Source organism: Mytilus californianus, unplaced genomic scaffold (assembly GCF_021869535.1).
Source record: "Mytilus californianus isolate M0D057914Y unplaced genomic scaffold, xbMytCali1.0.p SCAF_3, whole genome shotgun sequence".
NCBI classification, from domain to species: domain Eukaryota; kingdom Metazoa; phylum Mollusca; class Bivalvia; order Mytilida; family Mytilidae; genus Mytilus; species Mytilus californianus.
Genome location: NW_026262679.1, coordinates 2972948 through 2998956, shown reverse-complemented (window position 1 = coordinate 2998956; position 26009 = coordinate 2972948). Strand labels below are relative to the sequence as shown.

At 32.3% G+C, this 26009-nt stretch overlaps 1 protein-coding gene across 1 annotated transcript; it reads right to left on the bottom strand.

Annotated features, from left to right (window-relative positions):
- Positions 1-9279: 9279 nt before the first annotated feature.
- LOC127733843 (uncharacterized) lies at positions 9280-25648 on the bottom strand. The gene is made up of 7 exons (XM_052243253.1): positions 25457-25648; positions 20193-20364; positions 19558-19698; positions 13788-14234; positions 13272-13412; positions 12933-13055; positions 9280-12096 (listed from the first exon to the last, which is right to left on the bottom strand). The coding sequence occupies exons 1-7, from the start codon at positions 25547-25549 to the stop codon at positions 11873-11875; spliced, it is 1341 nt and encodes a 446-aa protein (XP_052099213.1). The 5' UTR covers positions 25550-25648; the 3' UTR covers positions 9280-11872.
- Between the last annotated feature and the right edge of the window lie 361 nt (positions 25649-26009).

Sequence of the window (26009 nt, the reverse complement as noted above, 5' to 3'; positions counted from 1 at the left end):
CCGTAAAATGACACTAGTGATAACTTATGTTTCTAAATATTAATGCGCATTTATCAAAAGGTGAAGACTTACACAATTCATGACATACCCTTGATATTCCGATTTGAATAGCGATTGTCGAAAAATGAAAAAGGACATGAGAAAGCCAGACATCTGTTTTGTCTACAGAAAAACTCTTAACTGGCGCTCGAATCAAAACTGTTGGGAGGCTAAATAAATACGAAAATGAAGCGCATGAACAGCCCCCCCCCCTCCCCCTCCCCGTTTTTGTTTTCGAAAGCCATCTGTCAGTAAGAGAAGGCTGTAGAAAAAACCTTAGTATTTCGAATAATTTCTACAGTTTTACAGGAAATTACCGCAACAGTGATATTTCATGTCGGCACACAAGGGTTGTCTACTGGGTTACGAAAGGACAACCAGCATTGGTTGTAAAATAATTTCCCGAGTCTTAAAAAGTGAATGAATTTGTTTGTTTAAGGGCTAATATGAAAGTGCATATTACATAAAAATGTATAATCACTACTTATACTGCATTATAAAGGGTATTCACAATACTTAAATAGAGACGTGGAGTATTAATGTCAAGGGACATCAACCGACACGAAAAAGTTATGTTAACTAAATCCATATATACGTTATATCAAAAAGTAAAATAACAAAATACCGAAATCCAAAGGAAATTGTAAACGGAAAGTCCTTTCTAAAATGACAAAATCAAAAGCTCATAGGTTTGGCTAGCCATAAAACCAGGTTCATGACTTTTGAACAGCGGTATACTACTGTTGACTTGCCTTTATTTATCAAACACATCAAACGAATGAAAAACTACTGACATATTCCTGACTTGGTACAGGCATTTTCTAATGTAGAAAATGGTGGATTAAACCTGGTTTTATAGCTACCTAAACCTCTCACTTGTATGACAGTCGCATAGAATTCCATTATTTTGACAACAATGTGTGAGCAAAACAAACAGACTAAATAGGTAACAATGTAAAAAATTGGTGTACATCTAGAAATTGACAATGAGGGTCGGTTGAAAACAAAACTTTACGACAAAAGAGATGATTTCAGCTTCCCAATTGTGAACTTTCCATTTCTATGTAGCAACATTCCAGCAGCGCCTGCATACGGAGTATATATCTCCCAATTGATACGATATTCTCGGGCTTGTATTTCCTATCATGATTTCCTTGATAGAGGATTGCTGCTCACAAGGAAGATATTAAACCAAGAGTTCCAAATGGTGAAGTTGAAATCATCCCTTCGTAAATTTACGGACGCTATCACGAGTTGGTTGACCGTTATGGAATAACCGTTTCACAGATGATATCGGATATGTTCCTTATGTCGTAACTACAATACCCTTCCCTTTTCACGAATGTGACCTACCGAATAAGACTATTTACCGGATTTGTAATAACATAAGCAACACGAGGGGTGCCACATGTGGAGCAGGATCTGCTTACCCTTCCGGAGCACCTGAGATCACCCCCAGTTTTTGGTGGGGTTCGTGTTGCTTAGTCTTTAGTTTTCTATGTTGTGTCATCTGTACAATAATAAGTCTGTTTGTCTTTTTATTTTTGGCCATGGCGTTGTCAGTTTGTTTTCGATCTATGAATTTGACTGTCCCTCTTGTATCTTTCGTCCCTCTTTTAGATTCGAAATAAAATAAATATTTGATACATGGTTATTATTTTATTCGCTACAGGATTGTGGAGTGTAGACATCGGAAAAGCATACACGAACAGAGAGAAATAAGCATATTGAAATAAAATAGAAATGTACTTTTGATATTAAGGATTGTATAAGTTAATTTAGTATGTACATCAGAAAATTAGTTGTATAAATTAATTATAATTGTCATTATACAACCTTTTGATAAAGTCATTAAATAAAGTTAATGCAGTGTTACAGATATCCTGTTTTTTTTCCATTTAAAATGAATACTCATTAATTGCAATTGAATTTTTGAAACTGCGTACTGTTCATAAGTAAATTGTTAATCTAGAACACGTCTAGTGTTGATGTTATGTTTACTTGATTATTTATAAAAGTACTTGCTATTTTTTCATAATGTCGTAAGATTGTTGGATATTAAATGTTGCTCCTCTTCAGCATGTATTAATTTTTTTATACATTTTCAATAAAATAATGATTAATTTAATGCTTTGCTTGCTCTCTATTTGATGTTAATAAGTCACAAAATATCTAGTAGGAGTTTCAGCTCTGTTTTGATATATATTATCGATTTACAATGTTACAAGATAATCGAAAAATTTTAAAACTATTGCAAACATGTAAACTTTCAATATTTTGAAACCTATCATGTAGAAAATGGAAGGTCATACTCTACAATCGCATGGAACTGCAATTCAGATTTAAAAGAGTTGAAACATTTCTAGTTAATATATTTTTTAAGGAGTATGGTCTACCATTTTTTTTTATATGTGTGTCTTAACTCAAAGGAAACCTTTGTAAGAGGACGATTGTTTCAATATCCCAATGTATCGTTTGATGTTATCTTTCTAATTACTAGTTCTAATAAAAACGTTTTTTTGGAACAGATGCATCCTTAAAGATATGTTCGTTGTTGAAAGGCTCTATCAACTTCACACGTCATTGAAAACCAGAATAAGTTGGTTTCGATCTTGTATAAAGCGTTGTCAAATTGTTCTATCAAAAACTATCGACATGAAACATATTTTGTCGCAAAGGAACTACAATTTATTTTCAACATTTGTATTTACAAAATATTACATATGTACGAACACATTAAGACGATTTTTATTAAAAAGTATTACATATGTACGTTCACATTATGACGATCTTATATACGAGGAAATACCACAGGTATATCAACTACACCAATGCCACTTTGAAGGTGTTTTATACTGAAAGGGCTTGTACAGATTTATTAATCAACATGTATTTTGCAATTTATTTCTTTTTCTGTACGATAACAGTAATTTTTTAAAATCATTTTATGTAGGCTTTTCGTTTTAAACATGTATTTATATATCATAATATATAACCAGAGTATCTTCTTCCGTACACCCATCCGATGTAAGTTCAACAAACACAATTACCGTCAAAAATTGACTCGTTTTCAACTTTAATTGGAATCAGAGATGGGTCGTTTTGTGCAATAATAGGAACGTGTGGTATCTAGCAACCTAAATTAGGTCTTTTGAATTCCTGATCAACATAACTGAATATAATTACACTTTGCCTTTTAAGTTGCGTGGAATCTTGAAACATATCCTCTTTCTCGTCAATATTCATATCAATATTTTATGTTTTACTGACATTTTTCTGAACACTTCTCCTTTCTATGTAATTGAACATGTACATTAGATCATTATTGTAAGTTTGTTTCCTGGTTAATTTTCAAGGTGTGCAACATATTAAGAATTATTAAGCCGTATTTTATATTAGTGTTCTAGCATTTATTTATACTGTATTCCTGTCACGTAATGTTGTCATTTTAACGGTATTTATAACATTGCCATATAAGCGGGAGGTTTGACTAGCCATTAAACCAGATTCAACCCACCATTTTTTCTTAAAATGGCCAGTACCAAATAAAGGCAACAGTAGTATACCGGTGTTCAAAAGTCATAAATCGATTGAGAGAAACAAATCCGGGTTACAAACCAAAACCGAGGGAAACACATCAACTATAAGAGGAAAACAAAGGAACAACAGGAACACCGAAGTGCAACAAAAACAAACGCCAACACACATAGAAACAAACTATTTGATAACAACTGCTATATTCTGACTTGGTACAGGACATTTTAAGAACAAATGGTGGGTTGAACCTGGTTTCATGGTATGCCAAACCTCCCGCTTTATGACAATATTAAAAAATATCGCTAAAACACTACGTGACAGAAATACTGCACAAACACACGCAAAAACATTCATAACAGAGAAACGCACAACCAAGTCAGGAATATGACAGTTGTTATCAAATAGTTCGCTTCTATGTATGTTGCATTGGCGTTTGTTTTTGTTGCACTTCAGTGTTTCTGTTGTTCCGTTGTTTTCCTCTTATAGTTGATGTGTTTCCCTCGGTTTTAGTTTGTAACACGGATGTGTTTTCTCTCAATCGATTTATGACTTTTAAACAGCGGTATACTATTGTTGCCTTTATTTATGCAAACTGTTTATGAAGACAAAAGATGACTACACGACATGTATATAATCGCATAAGCTTAATTGTAACAGGAATCCTTTTTCAGGAAAACCCGTGTTTCCAACGTTTTTTGTGTGACTCGTTGGATGCTCAATACCTCAATTTATGATTGAATTGTAGCCCTTCTCTGTTTATTTACCTTCTCATGCAGTTGGTTGTATATTGCAACGTCCGTTCAAAACTTTCGTGAAATATTACTCAGCTTATGTATAAAGAAATTATTTGATATCTGTTCTGAAACTTTATTATTCTGAGATGTAACGTGTTCAGATTCAGATCTGCTTGGCAGTCACTTGTGGGATGTAACGTGTTACCGATATTCAGATCTGCTTGGCAGTGAAATCTGAGATGTAACGTGTTACCGATATTCAGATTTGCTTTGCAGTGACTTCTGAGATGTAACATGTTACCGATATTCAGATCTGCTTGGCATTGACTTCTGAGATGTAACGTGTTACCGATATTCAGATCTGCTTGGCATTGACTTCTGAGATGTAACGTGTTACCGATATTTAGATCTGCTTGGCAGTGACTTCTGAGATGTAACGTGTAACTGATATTCAGATCTGCTTGGCAGTGACTTCTGAGATGTAACGTGTTACCGATATTCAGATCTGCTTGGCAGTGACTTCTGAGATGTAAAGTGTTACCGATATTCAGATCTGCTTGGCAGTGACTTCTGAGATGTAACGTGTTACCGATATTCAGATCTGTTTGGCTGTCACTTCCTGTCTGATGATACTTTGAATTGTTATTGTGACCACTGGGCATGGAACTTTTGGTAACATATTACTCTTCTTTAATGAATTATTTGATATTCAACTTGGAACTGTAATATGATGAGCTGTACAATGTCAGGAATTTTCAGATCTTAAGATATTATTTGTATATTAATAACCTTTACTGTTTAGTCTTTTTTGGTAATATCCTTTTGACGTGGCTGGGTACTTTTGCATCCCGCCAATGTTTTGGTGTGCTGTGGTCATTTTTTGAATTCTTCTGTTTCATTTTTGCTAATGTGCTTTGTCTATATGTCATTTTGTTTTTCTTTGTTGACATATTTGTTTGTTTTATAGTGATTAAGATTATAACACAATGTTGGCTGCTGTACCCCTATTTTTGACATTTTTACCTATTATGTCTGTTTGTTTTGTTCACACATTGTTGTCAATATAATGGAATTTTATGCGACTGTCATACAAGTGAGAGGTTTAGCTAGCTATAAAATCAGCTTTAATCCACCATTTTCTACATAAGGAAATGCCTGTTCCAAGTCAGGAATATGACAGTTGTTTTCCTTTCGTTTGATGTGTTTGAGCTTTTGATTTTGCCATTTGATAAGAGACTTTCCGATTTGAATTTTCCATGGAGTTCGGTATTTTTGTTATTTTACTTTTCTGACGTGTTCTTCAACTTCGTATTTGATGAAGCATTAAAAAAACTGATTTGATTCTAGCGTCACTGATGAGATTTATTCAGACGAAATCGTGTCTGTTTTAACAAATTATAAGTCTGGTATCTTTGATGAGTTTTACTAGCCACTGGGTCGATTCCACTACTGCTGTACGCTCCATGCCCGAGGGTATCACCAGTCCAGAAGTTAGCACTTCTGTGTTGACATGACATATCTATGAAACGGTCTATCTGTATATTTTCTGTTTTCAAAATTTTGAATTTTTCTTAACACTTATGTTTTTTCTGCCTTAAGGACTGATTCCCTTTGCCGAATTTGGGACAATTTTTCTGAATGTTTAGTTTTTTATGTTTAGCACATTCATGTTTTATTTGACTTTTAAACTGGTTTGATTCGGGTGCTACTGATGAGTCTTATGTTGTCTGGAGTAATAAATCACAAGCCTGGTATCATTAATGAGCTTTTCCTTTCAACTTTCTGTATCTCAATTGATTTTGTTTGGCTAAAGCGCGGTTTTCCCTGATGTCAGAATGCGGTTGCATCACAGGCGCAGAAGCATTTTATTTAAAAGGTATTAATATCAATTTTGTTTCTGAAATTTGAGATAAAACATCTTTTTTTTCTTTGTCAGGATTTCCGCTGGCGGTCGCCATTTTCGCATTTTGCGAAAACAATGTAATTGTGGCGATTAAAAATCATGAATGGCGAAAAAATTTGGCGAAAGAAATATAACGGTCCAACTTCGTCCATCTTGTTTATTTTGTTTCAGGTTTCTCGCACTTTTTCCCTTATCACACAATACTCGGATTTCACCTTTGAACTCGTCATACGTATCAATTTATCTGAAAATCAATAATGAGTCAATAATCAGCTGATTGCATTTGATAGCAATCGACAACAATAGACTAATTTAAAAGGTGTTAATTGTATTGTTTAATGAAAATATGTGGTAAAACGGCGTCACATGTCACCTAAAAGATTGTTTTAATAAATTGATAAAAATAATTGTTTTGAAGTGGGTACTTCCCAATCGTTTTAGCGCCGCACCAGTTTTAAGCATAATTTACTTTTAACGATGATTCGGAAAAGAAAACTATTGTTTTAAAGAAAGGGTTCAAAAGTAAAAACCATCTCTGATTTTATCCTTTGTCCATTTACTAGACATTGAATATCCAATATAATGAGTGAAGATGAACCCCGTGTTCCCAGAAATCAAATTTTACCGTATGGTTAAAAAAAGTTCAAGATTTCTTTTCTAATTGAGTGTTTGTTTATTGCAATGTAGGATCTGAAATAGATATATAGAATTATTATAAATGAGACAACAATGCTGCAAACTGATTTTTTTTTGTAAGCAAGAATGAAAACATGTTTATGTGAGTTAGCGAAAAAAAATTAAGAGTGGCGAAAAAAATATTGTTTTGGGGAAAGATGTGGCGAAAAACGAAATAGTGTATATGTATATACATGGTTTTCTTTTGATGTCTGTAGTATCTATATAATTAGGGTTTAGTCCGTCTTTATTATCTATCTGTTGTTGTAATGGTGTTGTGATTTTGGATAGCCATAGGATGTGTGAGCTAGTCCGTCTTTATTATCTATCTGTTGTTGTAATGGTGTTGTGATTTTGGATAGCCATAGGATGTGTGAGCTAGTCCGTCTTTATTATCTATCTGTTGTTGTAATGGTGTTGTGATTTTGGATAGCCATAGGATGTGTGAGCTAGTCCGTCTTTATTATCTATCTGTTGTTGTAATGGTGTTGTGATTTTGGATAGCCATAGGATGTGTGAGCTAGTCCGTCTTTATTATCTATCTGTTGTTGTAATTATGTTGCCTACGGTTAGTATTATATATGATGAGTTTATTTACTCCAGATTTTCTTTTATTCATGATTATTCTGTTATTTGCGTTTATCCCAATATCAAAACGAAAAACTAAATAAAAGTACACCAATCATAATAAGTGTAGCAAGAGTAAACAATTTCAAAGTAAAAAACCAACTAAAACACATTTTTACCCCTCTTATTGAAAATAAACTCATTATAGATACCAGAATTGAAATTTTGTATTTGCGCCAGACGCGCGTTTCGTCTACAAAAGACTCATCAGTGACGCTCGAATCAAAAAAAGTTAAAAACGCCAAACAAAGTACGAAGTTGAAGAGCATTGAGGACCAAAAATTCCTAAAAATTTGCCAAATACAGCTAAAGTAGTCTATTGCTGAGGTAGAAAAGCCTTAAGTAGTATTTCAAAAAGGTAAAGTTTTGTAAACAGTTAATTTATAATTATGAAAACCTTTTAACCAGACAAAAGAACGTGATGGTCTCCTCTATACAGCGGGTTAATCACTTAGTATATGGATAAATAATAATGGTATGCAGGATGTCCTTCCATATCTCTGTTCGGAATGTTGGGACAATGCTCTTCAACTTCGTACATTATTTGAACTTTTTAACTTTGTTGATTCGAGCGTCACTGATAGGTCTTTTGAAGACGAACGCTCGTATGGCGTAGAAACTTTTAATCCTGGTATTTATGATGAGTTTATTCTTAGTATAAAAATGTTGATGATATTTTTGGAACGAGGCATGTTGTCACGCTTTACAAACTTGTTGACAATGTTACACTGTTACATGCATGTATTGTTTATTTTTGTGTTATTCAGTAACCATCATATTGTTTGGATTTTAAACTAATCAAATTCTTCTATTTCTTAATAAAACCACCTGATCAAATTGTTGCTGCTCGATGGCGTAATTTGTTTACATATATCTAAAGCACAACAGTCACTCGAGGTTATTCAACAAAGACACGTACTTATAAACAATAAATATTTTATGTGTTATTGGCATAAATGAATAGATAAATAATAAATGGGCAACGACTGTTGTTGATATTTGTCTGCTGATAATGTCTGCCAGATTATCTTTTTTATAAGAACCGCTGAACCAGAGGGTCATGGCATCCATAGTTACACATTTTTACAAAAATGTACCACAAAACCTCAAGGTCGATTAAAATCAAACTTCACCTGGATCGTCTTTAGAAAGTCTACTTTTGACCTTATGATTTTTGCCCCCGCGTATTACCCCCGGAATAGATTACCTAAGCTGTATTTGGCAAAATCTTTAGGAAAGTTTGGTCCTCAATGCTCAACTTCGTACTTTATATGGCTTTTAACTTTTTTGAATCGAGCGCCACTAATGAGTCTTTTGTAGACGAAACGCGCGTCTGAATAAATATTATAAAATCTGTATCTTTGATGATTTAGTTTTACAAACCATTGATTGAATGAATTCTATGTGATTTATGTGCAGTGGGGGCTCGAAATAAATCACATGACTGGCAAAACTATAACCTAGATACCATGATAAGGGGAGTTACAGGAAACTGATAATTTATTTTGTCTATCCATGTAAATGTTTAGGTGAATTTTTAATTATACATGTATAGTTTCTTTTAATTTAAATACGTTTGAACCAGTTACGGCATTTTACATGAAAAAAATTTGATGAAAATAATTGTATCTCAACCGTTTTTTTTTCGTCTTCGAAGCTTCTCAGCTTATATGTGTTCCAAAGAAGAACGTTGGTAGTAAAACAGCAAAGACGCTGTCATATTTGAAATACAAACGGGTATCCGGACAATATATGAAAAAAGTATTCTAAAATTGAACATTTATTAAATATCTGTAAATTATGCTAAAACAACAAGTTTAAAGACAAAAGTACCTCCATGACAATTTGGTCACATTTATAATTTTACTCTCTGAAAGTCTCCAACATTAAATCACAATAAATAAATTGTATGAAACAACATCATTAAAGATGATAACATGTCAAATTCATACTGGTTAATAAAATGATTTCTGATGCACAATAAAAAAATATATGAAAACAAAACATAACAATGTGCCCTATTAACAAACAAAAAGAAGAATGGTAAAAAGAAAGACTTGCACACCAAGCTGATAGAAAATACATAGGTAAAAATTCAACTCGGTACAGTTTTGATTACCAAAATTAAAACGAAATTGGGCATTGTTTAAATACAAAATGCATTATTTACTCGTTTAAATGTAAAAGAATTTATGAAAACCCAAAACTAAAATAAAAGCAATATATACATAGTGCCCGAGTATTATGACGGAGGTATTTGAAGTTCATGAGATCCAGTACTTTCCTAGACAAAATCACCTCACTGAAGTAACGACGAATCCTCCATTCGTCCGACGAATTAGAGATCTGCTTTCCTTTTACTGGTATCCATAGCTTGGCTAGATACAAGGTACAAGATGCCATGTTGAAGTTCAGAAATTTTATTATTTGTAAACATTGTCTTTCCAACTCAGAATCACTGTAGGAATCTAATCTTTGAGGTATATAAAAAGTTTGTATGCCTCTGACAACCTGAGTAGTAAGCATATTCTTTAATATGCATAACATCAAATATTAAGATAAGTGTTGGGTTTTTTAATTGCATTGGGAGTTGCATGTTTGCATATCCTTTCTGTTTCAAATTATACTTTAGTATCAAAATGAGTCTTGGTTGTATATCACACCACTTTAACGACAAAAATCCCCTGATATCAGGACGAAGGAGTCCTAACCTGATAAAAATTGGTTATGTCTAAGATTATATCACGAAAACGAAACCCACAAATAAAAATAAATGGACTATTCACACAAAATGCTAAAAAAAAATTGTTGAAAAGCAAGATTGAATGTATTCACAATATTTTTGTAGAGCAACGACAGCTAAACAAAGTGGAGATCATCAAAAATTATTTTTGAAAGACATATAAAAGCTAACTCTAATTTCTTTTAGGAAATCCAATAATTTCCTATTTATATGTAAGGGACTTATACAAAATATTCTCCTTTTTAATATTAAACGAAGTATATACCTTTATTCTATTATATATGTTTAAATGGGGGATGTTGAGAAAAAATAGATCTCATTAGTAGACCCAAAAAGTTTTTCAAAATGACACTTTAGAAAACCACCAATTGCTAGTCTACCAAAACTGTTTTAGATAAACTCCATAATATGCATTCACCAATTAAAATGTTATATCTTAGATATACCCCAAAATAAAAGGGAGAAGGTATTCCAGGCAAATCTTTTGCTCCCTTAAATTCGAAATTCAAAACTGAGTACAATAAATCTATCAAATAACATCCTTTGGGAGTCCACAAGATATTAATCTGTCACATATATGTATTTTTTTCATAATATTGTTTTATATAATTCAATATGGGCTAAAAAATCTTGCATTCTATACAAAACTGCATAAACTTCCAAATTATCCCATTTTCAGATATAAGATATGAGCCAAAATCCCAAAAGATATTTTGCCATTGATTTAGTTATCTTATTCAAAGATGTAAATGTGGTTAAAATATTGTTTTGGGTAAGGCCTTAACTCATATCTAATTAACCAAAAGCTATGGCGTAAAAGTGTCATTTTGAGTCAAATATCTCAATTTCGACATGTTTATTACATCATAGTGACGTCATCGTGACATCACAAGTGACATTCCTGTATCTGGTCGTAAGTGTCCATATCACATTCCCATATCAATCAACAAAATTAATATAATTTTGGAAGGGTTTGAGGATTTTAAATATTTTTTAAAAATGTGGTGCTGAATAATCGTATTTATCATACCCACTCCTTTCCGATAAATAGACAACTTACATACACATATAAAACGAATTTAAGGTGGTACATAACACTACAGGGGGATAACTCTGAAAAAAACAACTGAACGTTTTAATCACGTTCTTTTGTTAAGGTAATATTAAGCTTCTCAATGATCAAAATTAGTGTTTGTCAAACTATTATTTTTCCGATAAAGCGTCTGGTTCAAGTTTTTTGAAATTTTCATATTTTTGTCAAAGGATTAAAGTAAATATTTTTTCAAAATTTTATGAAAATTAAACCAGCCAAATTAATTTTAGTCAAGGTGTTTGGTACCACCTTAACAAAAAATATATCCTGACATTCTTTTAAAAATTACAGTGTCACTTCGTTTAAATATTTGAGAACAAAGTAATTTTTTGCCCAAATATACTTAAAAGAGTCTCTGATAAAAGGAAATTATCAAATTATCATTTAAATGTTACATACTTCCAGGTACAGACCTCAGGTAAAATAACCTATCAGATGACCATTTAAAAAAATAGTACAACAAACAGGCTTCTTGAGTCTACTGAAAATACAACATAACGCCAAATAGATGGACAGAACGTTTAAAACGGTTTCTTGACTAAGATTGCGTCACAGTAGTTGAACCCGTCAATATACCGGAATTGCACATTTGTGAAGCCATGCTTGGCAAAAAGTTTTTGATATTCTGATGCATTTCGTTCTTTTCCTTTCGACATTAAAGCCAGAATTAAGTCATTGGTCGTACAAAGTTCTGGGCTGGATTTGTCGTCACTTAAAACTTTCTCTAAAACCAACAGACTGCCACCTGAAATATAATAAATAAGTAGTGTATGTTCTCATTTAAAATCTTTGAACTAATAATGAATGTGAACTCGTACGTGTTCCAGTTTTATAAAGTCATTTTAATATTTCTTCAATACACACAGTCCATTTTTTTTAAACCGATTTGGATAATAACAATTTCTCATTTTTAAGGATTTTTTGTTTTTATATTTTATACCGGATTGTAACCTCAAATTTAAATATGAAACTCCTTCACGATTCTGAGACAAATTAAGGTATTTTACCTCTTGGAACGTTAGTGATTGGTACTCCCGTCATTTATATCACATCAAACACAGAATAAAAACTAAACAACGTCCAAGAAACAAATATTCACTATTTGAGAGTATTTTCAGCCCTCTCTTTAATGTTTTATGTCTACCAGAAGACACCCACCAATGTCGGGCATGCTATTTAGATTAATATCATGTTGTTCTCTCCAAAATAATTATGGTCAACTTTAAAAGTGCATGTACCAATAATTTCTATTGAAGAATCAATGTAGTTGTTTATTTAGGTTTTTGTTTGAATTTGTTGTTAGTTTTTACTCATATCTTAACTGACCAGGTCTTAAATGGGAAACGGCAGTATTGACATAAATCCGAATCGGACGACGGAAAACACATTTAGAATTCATTTCCTTTCAAACATTTTCCTCCAAACAAATTATAAAAAGTTGGGACGGTAAAACAATGTACGTGTTAGATTCAGGGCACAGAATCATAAAGTTAATCTGGTCGTTGCTGAATCGATACATAATAAATAACTGATCTCCAAATTTTATAGACTTATTTCATGATCATTATATTTAATATTTACCTGGCGGTAATTTAGCGAATATTTTGTTAAGAAGTTGATCCACATGAAGCTCATCCCAGCCATGTAAAACATGTCCCAGTATGTATAAATCGCCTGAAGGTATGTCGTCTTCAAAGAAGTCTCCTATCCAGACAAAAATAAATAATATGGCATAAATTATATCGAGATAGGTACATATAAAAATATAAGAATACTGTCAGATACAGTATTGAAAAATATTGAAGAGATGCAGATTTTACTTCCATTTTTTTCAAATCTAAAGTGTTATTAGCTTTGATGATATTATAGATGAGGTGTACATGAATTGCTTATTTCGAAAAAAAGGAATACAGAACTAACCTGCTTTGTATTGGAGTGTTCCATCTGAATTGTGCGGAAACATTTTCTGTGCGAGCTGTACAACTGGAGGCAAGTCAAACATCGTTACTTTCATGTTGGTGTATGCGTTGGACAGTTCAATTGAGATTCTACCTGATCCACCTATATGATAACATATATAATGAATATAAATGAACATAATTGCATGGTTGTAGCTTAACATTATCAAAAGAAGTGAAAGAAGAGAGGATTTGGGTATTAAACATTGTGGAAATCAAGAATGAGGATTTTGAGAATTTTTAGTTGCACCATCAAGTGTAATGATGCTTATGGTCATTGTTTGTGTCATTTATTTAAAACAGTTCTTGCTATATGTATTAACAAACTTCACAAGGTAACATGCATCACTCTTGCCTTATTAATTTACGTGTCAAACTACCACAGTTTTTGTTTCAAATTTTACAGCCAACTTGACAAGTAACCCATAAATATTATCAGTTAATTAAGAAAATAAAATCTTTAAATCATAATACATACCACCAAGATCAACCGCTTCTCGGTGAGGACTGAGATCAAAAGCGCGCACAACAGCACTGGCGCACGAACAAGAGAATGCATCTGTTGACATAATGAATTTGGATAACATGTCACATGGTGGATTGTCCATGTTATTTGGTTTAGGCATCATCGATGACATCATAGAAGGTGACATCATTGACATTTTCATTGCCATCATGCCATTAGGCATTGGTGGCATTTTGTTCATATTCATTCCATTCGGCATCGGTGGCATTTTATTACTTTTTGACACATTTGTTTTGGTTGGACTGCATGTTGGTGATATTTTGTCTTCAATCTTGATTGTTTTCATTTTCATTTCAGTAATGTTCTTTTCATTTTTTAGGTCCGTTAGATTCACTCCATTCTTATTCATGCCGTTTTTCATGGCTGCTATATTTCTGTTGATGTCAAACTTGGGTAGACCTGGAATTGAGAAATAACTGTTTATTTCACACTTTTATTTTTCAAAATTTGCCAGTCTTCATTGTTACATAGAGTATAGAACAACGGCTACTTAATCCATTAGAATTTAAGACCTTTACTTGAATGGATGAAGGTTTGGGATAGAAATCGGAGGTGTAAAACGCATACCATTGACAGTCACGTTTGCTCTATCTGATTTGAGAAGTTAAATCTGAGACACACAATGGGACAGTGCCATTTCCCCTGTTAAACCGACTACGCAAATAACAATGAGAGAGAAACCACACACACAAAACAAACACCAAAACAAAACAAAAGATAAGATAAGAGGTAACAAGTACGATAGTCAGTCATAGCCAAGAGTCTAGAAAACTAGTAAAGAAATTTAACAGAGACTATCAACGCAAAAATCACAAAATTGACAAACACATTAGGTATGAGAAAAGGCAACGAGTTTTCGCGACTTGGAACAGGCACAGGTATATTTTTGTTGAGTTAAACTAGTGTTTTGATATTTCAACCCTCCGCCTTCAAATCTCAGTTTGTGGACCAACAAAGGCTACATATAAAAACAATATTAAAACAATAGTATAGGAAGACCACTTTACTCTATAACAAAAACATCAAACAGTACATCAGATAGCAAAACTCAAGTACAAACGTACCAACTCCCGCCCTTAATATGCATGATTGTTATTAAAGAACAGCAACAAAAGAGCTGTAACTTTGCTTTTTGTGTTGTTCGCTGTGCATATACTGATTTTGTGTCATGGATGGATACCCCATATCCGTTCTTTTCTAGTATATGATTGTCATTAACCAATCAATTAATTACTTAATCTACAAAAACTGAGAATAGAAACGAAATATACATAACCAAGTCAAATTGTTTGCTTACACAAAATTAATTAAACTGGACTTATAAAGAAAACAGAGATTGTGTGCCCCATTTTCTGCAATCGATGAAAAAATTTAAATATCTAATTAATCTGATTAGTTATTAGGTACAAAGAAAGATGAAAATCGATTTCCGTTAATTATCATGTAAATTAAAATAAAAAGTACGTATGTTCGATATGAATGAAGGTCTACTATAATTGTTTACACAAAATTTGCTGTAGCTTTACAAAAAAAAAAAAACAACATGTAATTCAAAGGTTTTATATAAAAACGTGTCCTTGAAGAATATTGGGAATGTTCAATCAATCAAAGAAAGTGTAATATATGAATTATTAAACTTTTTCTCATTTTGATGTAGGAGGTAAAGTACTTTTTAGTAGTGAGTCATTTCATTTTTATCAATGAAACATCATGTCATTCATGTTTGTTTCCCGCGACAGCTGTGACTGTCTATAGCAAAGGAAAGAAAAAGTACATTAAAGACGATATTATATTTCATTGATGACATATTATATTCTTTGAAACACATTTATATATTATTCATTATTACTTAAAATCAATACCTTATATCAGTTTCAAAATGTTTTTTTTTTTCAAATGAAATTAGTACTTGCTTTTGATATACACCTACACACGTTTTGTCAGGCTCTTCATATCAAAACAATTTTATGCAAACTTGAAAACAATAATAATAAAAAAAAATACTGAAAAACCAATGTATATCTATCTTCAGTTCAAATGTATATCTTGACACACTTGAACTACAGAAAACATCGACGGAAAGTGAAGGCGTTCGGATCATTGCAGTAATAATTTTACTAATTGTTGTAATGTATAATCACAGTGTCCCAAACCATGTGTGTACAGTCAGTGCCCTCCTTCACAGTTCTAGGTCGATAATTTGGGTGTACTCAGTATCACAATGTCCGCTTTTCACATTTCTATCTTGTAACGTTAGTTTAAATTTACTTCAACATTGTCCCCCTTTCACAATTTAGGCTTGGTACTTTGGAAGTACTATCACAGTATTCTCCTTTAAAATTTGTATGCAAAAATAATGAGATGTGGTATGATTGTCAATAAGAAAACTCTTCTACAGAAACCAAAGGACATGGATAACTAATTGATACCACACGGACGTAAAAAATTAGCAAACCCCAAACCGTACAGTAAGTTTAGTAGTTTATGTGTACTATCACAGTGCCCCCATTTTTGAAATATACACATGTATAGTTGTTAAATTCTATGTCCCATATCTATGCATAATTTTAAATTGTTTACAAGCGCAGACCTTGAAAATAATTGCAAGAATTCCAATCAGTCCCAGTTAAAAAGTCAAGGTTATGTTGGAGAAATGAAAATAACAAATTAATGGCAAATCATCAATTAAAACTATCAATATCAGAAGGCATTGCATTACAATGAAAATAAAATAGAATAAAAAAACAACATAACAGTGGTCGTTGTACATAAGGACGTTGACACTATCTTTGTTGCACAAATGTCATGCACTGCTCTTATTGTTTCAAATACATATAAAAAATGTGTCAATTTTAGGAACGATCACGGTTATTCCCCTTTGACATAGATCTACATTTCTAGTTAAGAAAATGAAACACGTGTCCTTAAGCTAACACATATATTGCAAAAACTGAAGATTTTTATTGTGTTCCCGTAGTTTCCAAAACGATCTGCCTCTCTTTCCAGTCGATTGACCTTAAACGCTATATCGTAAACTACCCTAACCCAACTCATCTACTGAATCAAAGCAACCTCTTTTTTTGTAGTCTCACAAAAAATTGGAACATGTATACTTCTCTTTGGTAATTTTTTTTTTTCGGATGTGAAAGTCCCGAAAGAGCAACAGCTTAATAACAGTTGCGAGCTTTTGGATCATTTGGAGGCTGTCTAGAACAGTAATTAGATGGACGATATTTATTGGTATTTATTGGACGTTATTGGCTTCGTACTATCTTTTAGTAAATGCAAGTACTCTCAGATCGGTACTTTATGCCTTCAGTCTTTTTGTTAGTTGTTTTTTTTTTGTGTGCGCTTTGTGTCGATCCGATGAGTCAAGGCTTTTTCAACTGATAAGTTGATCTTATGTTGTGCTGCAACACCACTGTCCAAGGTTGGGAGAGGGTTGGGTGCCCGTAAACATGTTCAATCCCGGCACATCCAGTATGTGACTGTCCCAAGTCAGGTGGTTGTCGTTTGTTGTTGTATATTAAATTTGTTCTTCGTTTATTGTTTCATACATAAATCAGGACGTTAGTTTTCTCGTTTGAATTGTTTTACATTTGTCATGTCGGGACCTTTTATAGCTTGCTATGCGGTATGTGTACGGCGAACTTTAGTTGCTTAATTTTACTGGCCATTGGTCACTGGTGGAAATTTGTCTCATTGGCAATCATACTACATCTTCTTATTTTTAGATGTGAGTACTAATTTTTAAGTTGACGTGATCACACACTTCATTGAAAACTACGTGGAACCAAAAATTGAACCTTCCTTTAATCAAAAGTTTACTCTGATACTGAACGGATGGACGAACGGACACACAAACGGAAAACATAGTGCCCCTGCACCTAAATTATCGTAGTCGGGACATAAAGATGGAATAATACAAATTGAACAGTATTCAAAACAGAACAGAAAAGCATGCCACAATTTTATGTTAAAGACCATTGATAAAATTTTTAATTGTTTTTGAACTGTTTAGTAATTATGATTCTAACATATGACGAACAAAATAGTAGGTCATGAAACAGATCTTTCTAACCTGGTTATGGCATTCGGAGAACTTTTTTTTTATCGTTCTGCATGCAGAAACCAATTAGACACACACAATAGTACTTGACATAATATACATGACTTGTAATTACTGACAAATAGCAAGCAGCTATTTATGTTTTACAGCATACAGAAAAGTGACAAGAGGATTTTCTATAAATTGTGCAGGCTCTTCAGATCTTGCTCTCAACATTTTGTAATCGTTGACTGATGTAAATGCCATAGAGATTATTTTTACTAAATACATGTATCTCTCTAGCTCTTCACAAATCCATAAAGTCTAAATTAACAGATTTAATTTTATATTGAACAACAGCAGGTTGTCTTTGTAAAAAAAGATATCGAAAGATAATTCATGACCTTCCATTTTGTTCGTCAGCTGTTAGAATAATTTAAAACAATGTAAACCTGTTGCTATATCTAAAACATGAAAACCCCGTAAGAAATGACTTTCCCCTGAAGTATGAAAAAGGAGATATGGGTTATATGTCAATCAGGCAACAAACCGACGACTCATATAGTAAAAATGACACGCATAGGACATACATGCTTCAACAAGAGCGAGGTGTAAATATAACAAACTCTTAATCGTTCAGTCACAACGACTCAAAGAGTAAAAATGACACGCATAGGACATACATGCTTCAACAAGAGCGAGGTGTAAATATAACAAACTCTTAATCGTTCAGTCACAACGACTCAAAGAGTAAAAATGATACGCATTGGACATAAATGATTCAACAAGAGCGAGGTGGAAATATAACAAACTCTTAATCGTTCAGTAACAACGACTCAAAGAGTAAAAATGATACGCATTGGACATTCATGATTCAACAAGAGCGAGGTGTAAATATAACAAACTCTTAATCGTTCAGTCACAACGACTCAAAGAGTAAAAATGACACGCATTGGACATACATGATTCAACAAGAGCGAGGTGGAAATATAACAAACTCTTAATCGTTCAGTCACAACGACTCAAAGAGTAAAAATGACACGCATTGGACATACATGATTCAACAAGAGCGAGGTGGAAATATAACAAACTCTTAATCGTTCAGTCACAACGACTCAAAGAGTAAAAATGATACGCATTGGACATACATGATTCAACAAGAGCGAGGTGTAAATATAACAAACTCTTAATCGTTCAGTCACAACGACTCATAGAGTAAAAATGACACGCATTGGACATACATGATTCAACAAGAGCGAGGTGTATATATAACAAGCTCTAAATCGTTCAGTCAAAAATGTGATCAAATTAAATGTTATGTTTCAAATTAAAGATCAAAGAAAAGTGAAGGGTTTCCTCTCAATATCTTTGTATAACAAGACATCACAAAAAAAAGCAAAAAAAAAAAACAAAACAAAAAAAAAACAAAAAAAACGCACACACATCATAAGAAACACATATTTTTCTGTTAGGTCTTTGCTGATTATTTTAAAACTGAACAGTAAGAAGAAGAAAAATATTTTTTTACCGTTGGACTAAAATACATCCCAGACAAAGAATCTATCCAAGTATGACTTTTAATGTTTTACTGCAGTGCTATTGGGATGCAACCTGTAAAATCGTTAACATTGTCTTCAGAAGCAGCATGTTTTAAGGAATGCAACTATAACTTACCATTTTTCAACAGTTCGGGGAGATTTTCTGTTAGGGGTCCGCACATCTTATCGTTCATCATGATTAAACCAATCATTGTTGGTTTCTTAGATCGTGTTAGGTACTTGGATGTACTTGCTGAATTTTTGTAAGTATTTGATCCTGAAATAAATAAAATTGTATTTTCGGTAAAATTATGATATTTATATTTATCTACAGTTATTTTGAACCAAAGTCAAAACACGAGACAATTTAAGAAGATGAAGTCACGACTTGGCAGTTAAATGTTTAAATATGTTTAGTTTGTTTTTCAAATCTGCGAGACAAAACTTTTTATCAACTGTGAAATCAAGATTGATCCCCTCATGAAATATTAAAGCTATATCTTGATCAAAGATTCATCTCTAAAAATAAAAAAAATGGGTAAAATTTTGTGTAGAGAATTATGGTTCCACATTTGATCGCTTAAGATTAATGGAATTAAAGGAGGATATTAAAATTAACTATTAACTTATATCAGTAACATCACTGACGTAGTTTAACTGTTCATGTTTTTAGAATAGCATGGTCACGATAAAGTTATTTTCAACATCACCTGTTATATTTTTAATCATCCCTCCGGAAATAACTAATTGTTTACAAGCGCAGATGCTTACCCTTTTTGTTCTGTTCGACAATGATTAACCTGTAACTAACTAATGTATTCATCAGTCTATCCAAAATCTCCAGGTCGTACCCAAACTTCTTTGATAGGAGTTCCAGTGACGCAGGTTCTCCGACGCTTTCTAAAGCATCAAAGAAACCGGCTTCTATACACTGAACCATAATCTGTAATTAAACATGTATCATTTGTTATTTCAGGATGAAAATGAACAAACTTCGTTCATCAATTATTTTCATTTTTATGAATTAGCCAGTGGTCAGTAGCTTTGATAACGAACACCATCTAAAGACATTTTGCCGCATTTTGCTTCAATATAAATCACCAAGTTCTGCATGTGTTTTAAGCTGTCTCTCCTCGGGCTGTACATCGTGGGGCGTTTGTAGTTATTATTAAATGTATGACTGATGCTAAAATGACTAACACAACATTGTATGCCCTTTCCACTATGCTGAATTCCACAACAACTCATCACTGCTTGCAGTAGCTCTAAACTTTCAAAAATTGGTTATACTTTGTACACAAATATCAACATTTATAATGTAACCCTCATTGAAAAATCCACTAAGTTACTAGCATATGCGCATATATCCTAAAGTTATATTTTTATCACTCTGTCGTTTTATTCTTAAAATATTATATATATGATCAATGATCTTTTTTTAGTTTAGCTGGATATCTACATTTCAATTTCAGCCAATAAGCATGCGTAGCAACTGATGCAAATGAATAGTCAATTCGCCAAAAAAAAACTCCTGCCCCCCCCCCCCCCCCCCCCCCCCCATTTATAAGTTCTAATAGATTAGTAAATTTTTGTGATTGGACCAATAGAATTGGATTAAATGGATGAAATAATCATTGGGTTGATATTTGGCGTCAAGTTTGTAATACATTCCGCCATATTCAGGAGGAGATTCACTATCAAGTGTTGTACTAACGTGTTTGATCATAAAGTATCAGTCCAAAAGGAGGCCACTAGTGTCACCCCACCGGACATCTTACTCGGAATCCGCGTCAACAAGTCTAGTTTTACTTTTAAAGCGTAAATAAATCTATTCAAACTTCTTAGAAAAATCTTTTTCCAAACGATGCAAAAATTGAAAAGGAAAATGTATATATATAGAATATTATAGAATATTTTGTTCTATTTCAGAATCTACGATTTATATATCGGTACATCGTTTTTTCCCCTGAATTATGGAGGTTAAACAATCAATAATCAAATCTACTTTTTTTTCTTCTAATTTTCAACTTTTTACCGATAGCGTGAAGTTAAATATATTCCGTCGACTGACAGTTATCACCTATATGTGTGTCAAATCTTGGAGTTTTATTTATGGATACTTTCTTTGAATTTATTTTAAAATAAGATTAGTCCTCGTTATGTAATAAATGAAAAATTTAAACACCATTTCAAGTATAAAGCTGTTAATCTTTCTTGACATTCCAACCGTTTAACTATCACCTTTCTAAACTTAAAAAGTTGAAATACGTTCAAATTATGCCTTCCAAAAACGGGACAAGTTCGGTACAAATGACACCACCAAAGTTATCTGATTACAAAGAACCGGGGGGTCTTGTATCACATGGTATCAGGGCTATAAGCACAAGCGAAGTCATGATATATGTCAACATTATATAAGGAAGTCACAGACAAATTCTTCTTTAAATACTTCAGTAATATATTTTAGTTTATGTCAATATTTTAAATACTGCACTTTAACACGCAACTCTCATAAATGATAAGAGTGGTTACTAATAACGGATTTTTATCGAAGCCTCATTTTCAAATGTACAAACGTGGAACGTCTCCCTTGTTTTGCTTCCAGGAATTTTACCGCTCAAATTTCAACGTCTTTTCAAATTGAAAACTTGTTTGTAAAGCAGTAAAGAGATATTCTTCATACCATATTATTGGAAAATTAAGTATTCTGAATAAAATAAATCCCGATAACGCACTGGGAGGTAAACATGTTCGGGTGGTATAAAACTGGGAATTTGGAGTAAAAGCTAAGTGACCTCAAAACTAAACTTGTATTGTTGGGTCGCGATTTCATTAGCTTTTATTAACTCTCAAAACTACAGAAATAATATTTTTATCTTCTCTTGTTTTGTTTTTAAATTTTGTTATTAAGGATCCAAAGTGGATGTTTCTAGTAGGCTTTGTTATATCTGAAATCCTCTGAAAATACTTATCCTTAATAACATACATGGAAGATACTTTGATAGTTGGATACGATTGGTCAAAATCAGAACTACTTTTATATATACAAAAACTGCAAAAATGACCAAAATGTATATATCTGTGTTGATTGTATATAACAATATAATACCATTTTGACAAGATAAAGCCAAATTCATAACCAACTTATTTAGAACTTAAAAATAATGTCTACTTTTTCTTATATAATTTCTAAAACAAAAGTCCCTTCATAGTTTTCGTACATATACGAAAACTATAGAATTGTATATGAAATCACTATGTCCTCTTTATCTTATCTATTGTACATATTCATTATATAAATTCTTTTGGATTCTGTAAAAGAGACATAAGAAACAAACATGGAAGTATTTGAATTGTTTCTTTGTTTAATGCTATATACTTTTGTTACAAATTCTTCAGCTGTATTGTTGAATACCTGTCCATGAACTAAATTAAGCTTTTGTAATTAAAATTGGATCACTGTTTTCACGCGTGATCCGTACATGAAAGAGGTTTTACATTAATGCACATGTTTGTGCAGTGGTTTTTGTTTGAGCTGTTGAAACCGGCTTTTGTGAAAATGTCGATATATTTGATCTTCATTTGATATTTGATACGACTGTTTGGTTCGATCTCTTGTTTCCTCGACCGAACTCTCCCTTAAACTGAAACCAAAACAAGTTAGTAATATCAATAATAACTTGAAATAACTGCGATTTTTACAGTACGTTTTATAGGTAATAGAATCTGTATTATTTATTTATTCCTGTCCTCTTATCATTTTGGTCAGCCTTAACATGATAAATATTTCTATTTTTTTCTAACAATTTAAAATTTAATATGCTTATATTATTACTGAAAATTAACCTCGAAATATGCTTTTAATATTTTCTGAAATTTTAGCTTAAACTCTGCTTTTATCAATTCTGGCAACCTTGTTAGAAATATGCTATTATTATTTCTAACAATCTAGATTGGAATTTGCTTTTTATTACATCTGACAAGTTTGGAATAAGTCTTTAACCTGTCTGAATGCTAGCTTAAAATGTGCTTTTATACACCTTATCGCTATTCCCGGCTGACCCGAGAATCTGTCCCGCTTGAACTATTGACGTCATACAACAATCACTTTTCCATTATGGCGTCAGATATTTTGTATTATGACGTCAAAATTTTACGGGAACCTGTGTGATGTGCTTTTATTGTTTCTGAAAATCTCAGTTTATACTACTTCTGAACAGTTTTACATTTGTATTTTTGAATTTATTTTTATCTATATCTTTCACTGTTTAATGCATATTATTTTGATACACAATTAAATACCACTAACTCGTGAGTTTTGCTGCTCACAATTTGTGGAAATTGAGAAAACAATAAAAAAAAATTCTCGTTGATAAATAAACATAAATATCAATATTTCTGCAGTTTCAAAGAGAGAGAACCAAATACAATGGGGATATTCATATGTGTCATTATAATTATATAACCTATAATGCATAAAGAAAGAAATCTATACGTTTGTTATTTAGTTCATTGACTGATACAATACAACATATTGCATGGCCCACGCCTTTCATTACATAAGTTTCAAATTATAAAATTGGAATGAAACAGGACGTTCTTGAGTCAAACGTTTGACTAAGTCACCATCAGACTTTGGTTTAGGTTGTTAGATTTGACTAAGTCTTCACGATACTTTAGTCTGTGGTGTTATATCTGTCCCAAATGCTATTATGATATAGAAGGTTACAACTCAGCTAAAGTATTTACTTCAATTGATATTTTCATTGTTAGATTTTCGAAATACCTGTTATTATTTTTATACAGTGTTGATTCAGTATTGTATGATAAGAACTTATCACATTTCTGCTGATCTATCATATTTTGTCCAAGGTTAAGAAAATGGGTACATTTAGTTCATGGACAGTAGTTTGTAAAGAAAAACACCGTGGCCTTGAATGTTATTGTCCAGTGTTTACTCGTACCTAATGTAAATAAATAGCCACTTGTTTTTCAATCCTGTCCTGAAGCACGGATCTGAAATATTTTATCTTTTCTTACAAATTCTGCTACTAATAGAACAAAGATGTTTATTTTTTTTTAATACTGTCAATGAACACCAATACTTTCAAACCCTCAAACTACTTTTTAAATTGCAACTATCAGCTCCCAGCATAATAAGATTGAAAGTAGAGATGAGTCTAAAAATAGCAAGAGAGAGAGAGAGAGAGAGAGAGAGAGAGAGAGAGAGAGAGAGAGCCAATAGGTTAGATAGATTCTCTCGCCATAATATCATTTAAAATAAAACAAATGTCATCACATTCTTTAGTAATTTAATCGCATTTTTTTAAAATAGTTACACTTATTCATATCATTTCTTTCATTAAGTCACTATTTCGTTGTTTTAATTTATCGTCTCTGGAAATAAAAAAAAAGGCTGTTGGGATATTAAAAAATATACATTTTGGTATCAATTACATGTATATGATATGATGTTATATTCAAATTGAATTAACGTTTGCAGAACAAAAAGTGTTGGAGTGTGGAGCAAAACTATTAACTTTAATGGTGTGCTGGATTCCCTTTGAATGTAGTCCCGTATTTGTCGTTGATTTTTTCATATGATTTTTACACTAACTTCGGAGTGTCACTTTTTTTATGAAATCGCTCTATTAAACGCTTTTCTATCTAAAAATAAATTAATAATATGTTATTGTCTCTCGTCCTGTTGATCTCGTTTTTACAACATTTCTTATAATCCCAGTGTACTTTACATCTATAATATTTCAGTAGAAGACGGTCTATAAAAAAGTATTCTCATTGACAACAATTGTATGACGACACCAGATTTACGTAACAGACAGTTACTATGTTAACATTATTTATAACACGAGCATGCATATGTACATCAAGTATGACATAAAAACAACTGTTGTAACATTATTATCACATTTTGTTATATAAAATTAACTAAACATAATAAACTTCAAAACAAAAGGAAAAAATAAACACTTAAAATGCATTGAGAAAAGTATTTACTATAAAGCATTGCTTACCTTATATTTTGTTGCACCGTTGACAATTTGTAATATTTCGTCTGCCAAAGGATCAGATCGAAGCTCAGTACCGTACATCTGGATGTCACTCATTTTCTCAATCTGATTTTCCGTCAGATCTTTCAAATGTACGTGAAAACTATCCTCACCGGCCGGCTTATAGTGTCTGACAGCTCGAAATCAGCTGATCGGGGATTTATATTCAAGAAACCAGGTCAAACATTATCCATATATGGCAGAAACTCCCACCCTTTACCTATTTAAACGCCAATCAGAAAATGAGATAGAATTCATTCAAAACAATACACAAATAAACATACATTAACTGGTATACGTTCACCGATTTAATATATATGTATATTACACTATATTTCTATCTATATATCTCATTGATCGATTTCTTATCTAGACTCACGTGTTAAATACATACATAATAATATCAGAAAAAGAATGATTTGTGCATAGCCCTACTTAAACAACCTAACTACTAAAAATATAATATTTAAATCGCATATTATCAAGATACCAGTCTTGTTGATTGCAAATTTATACG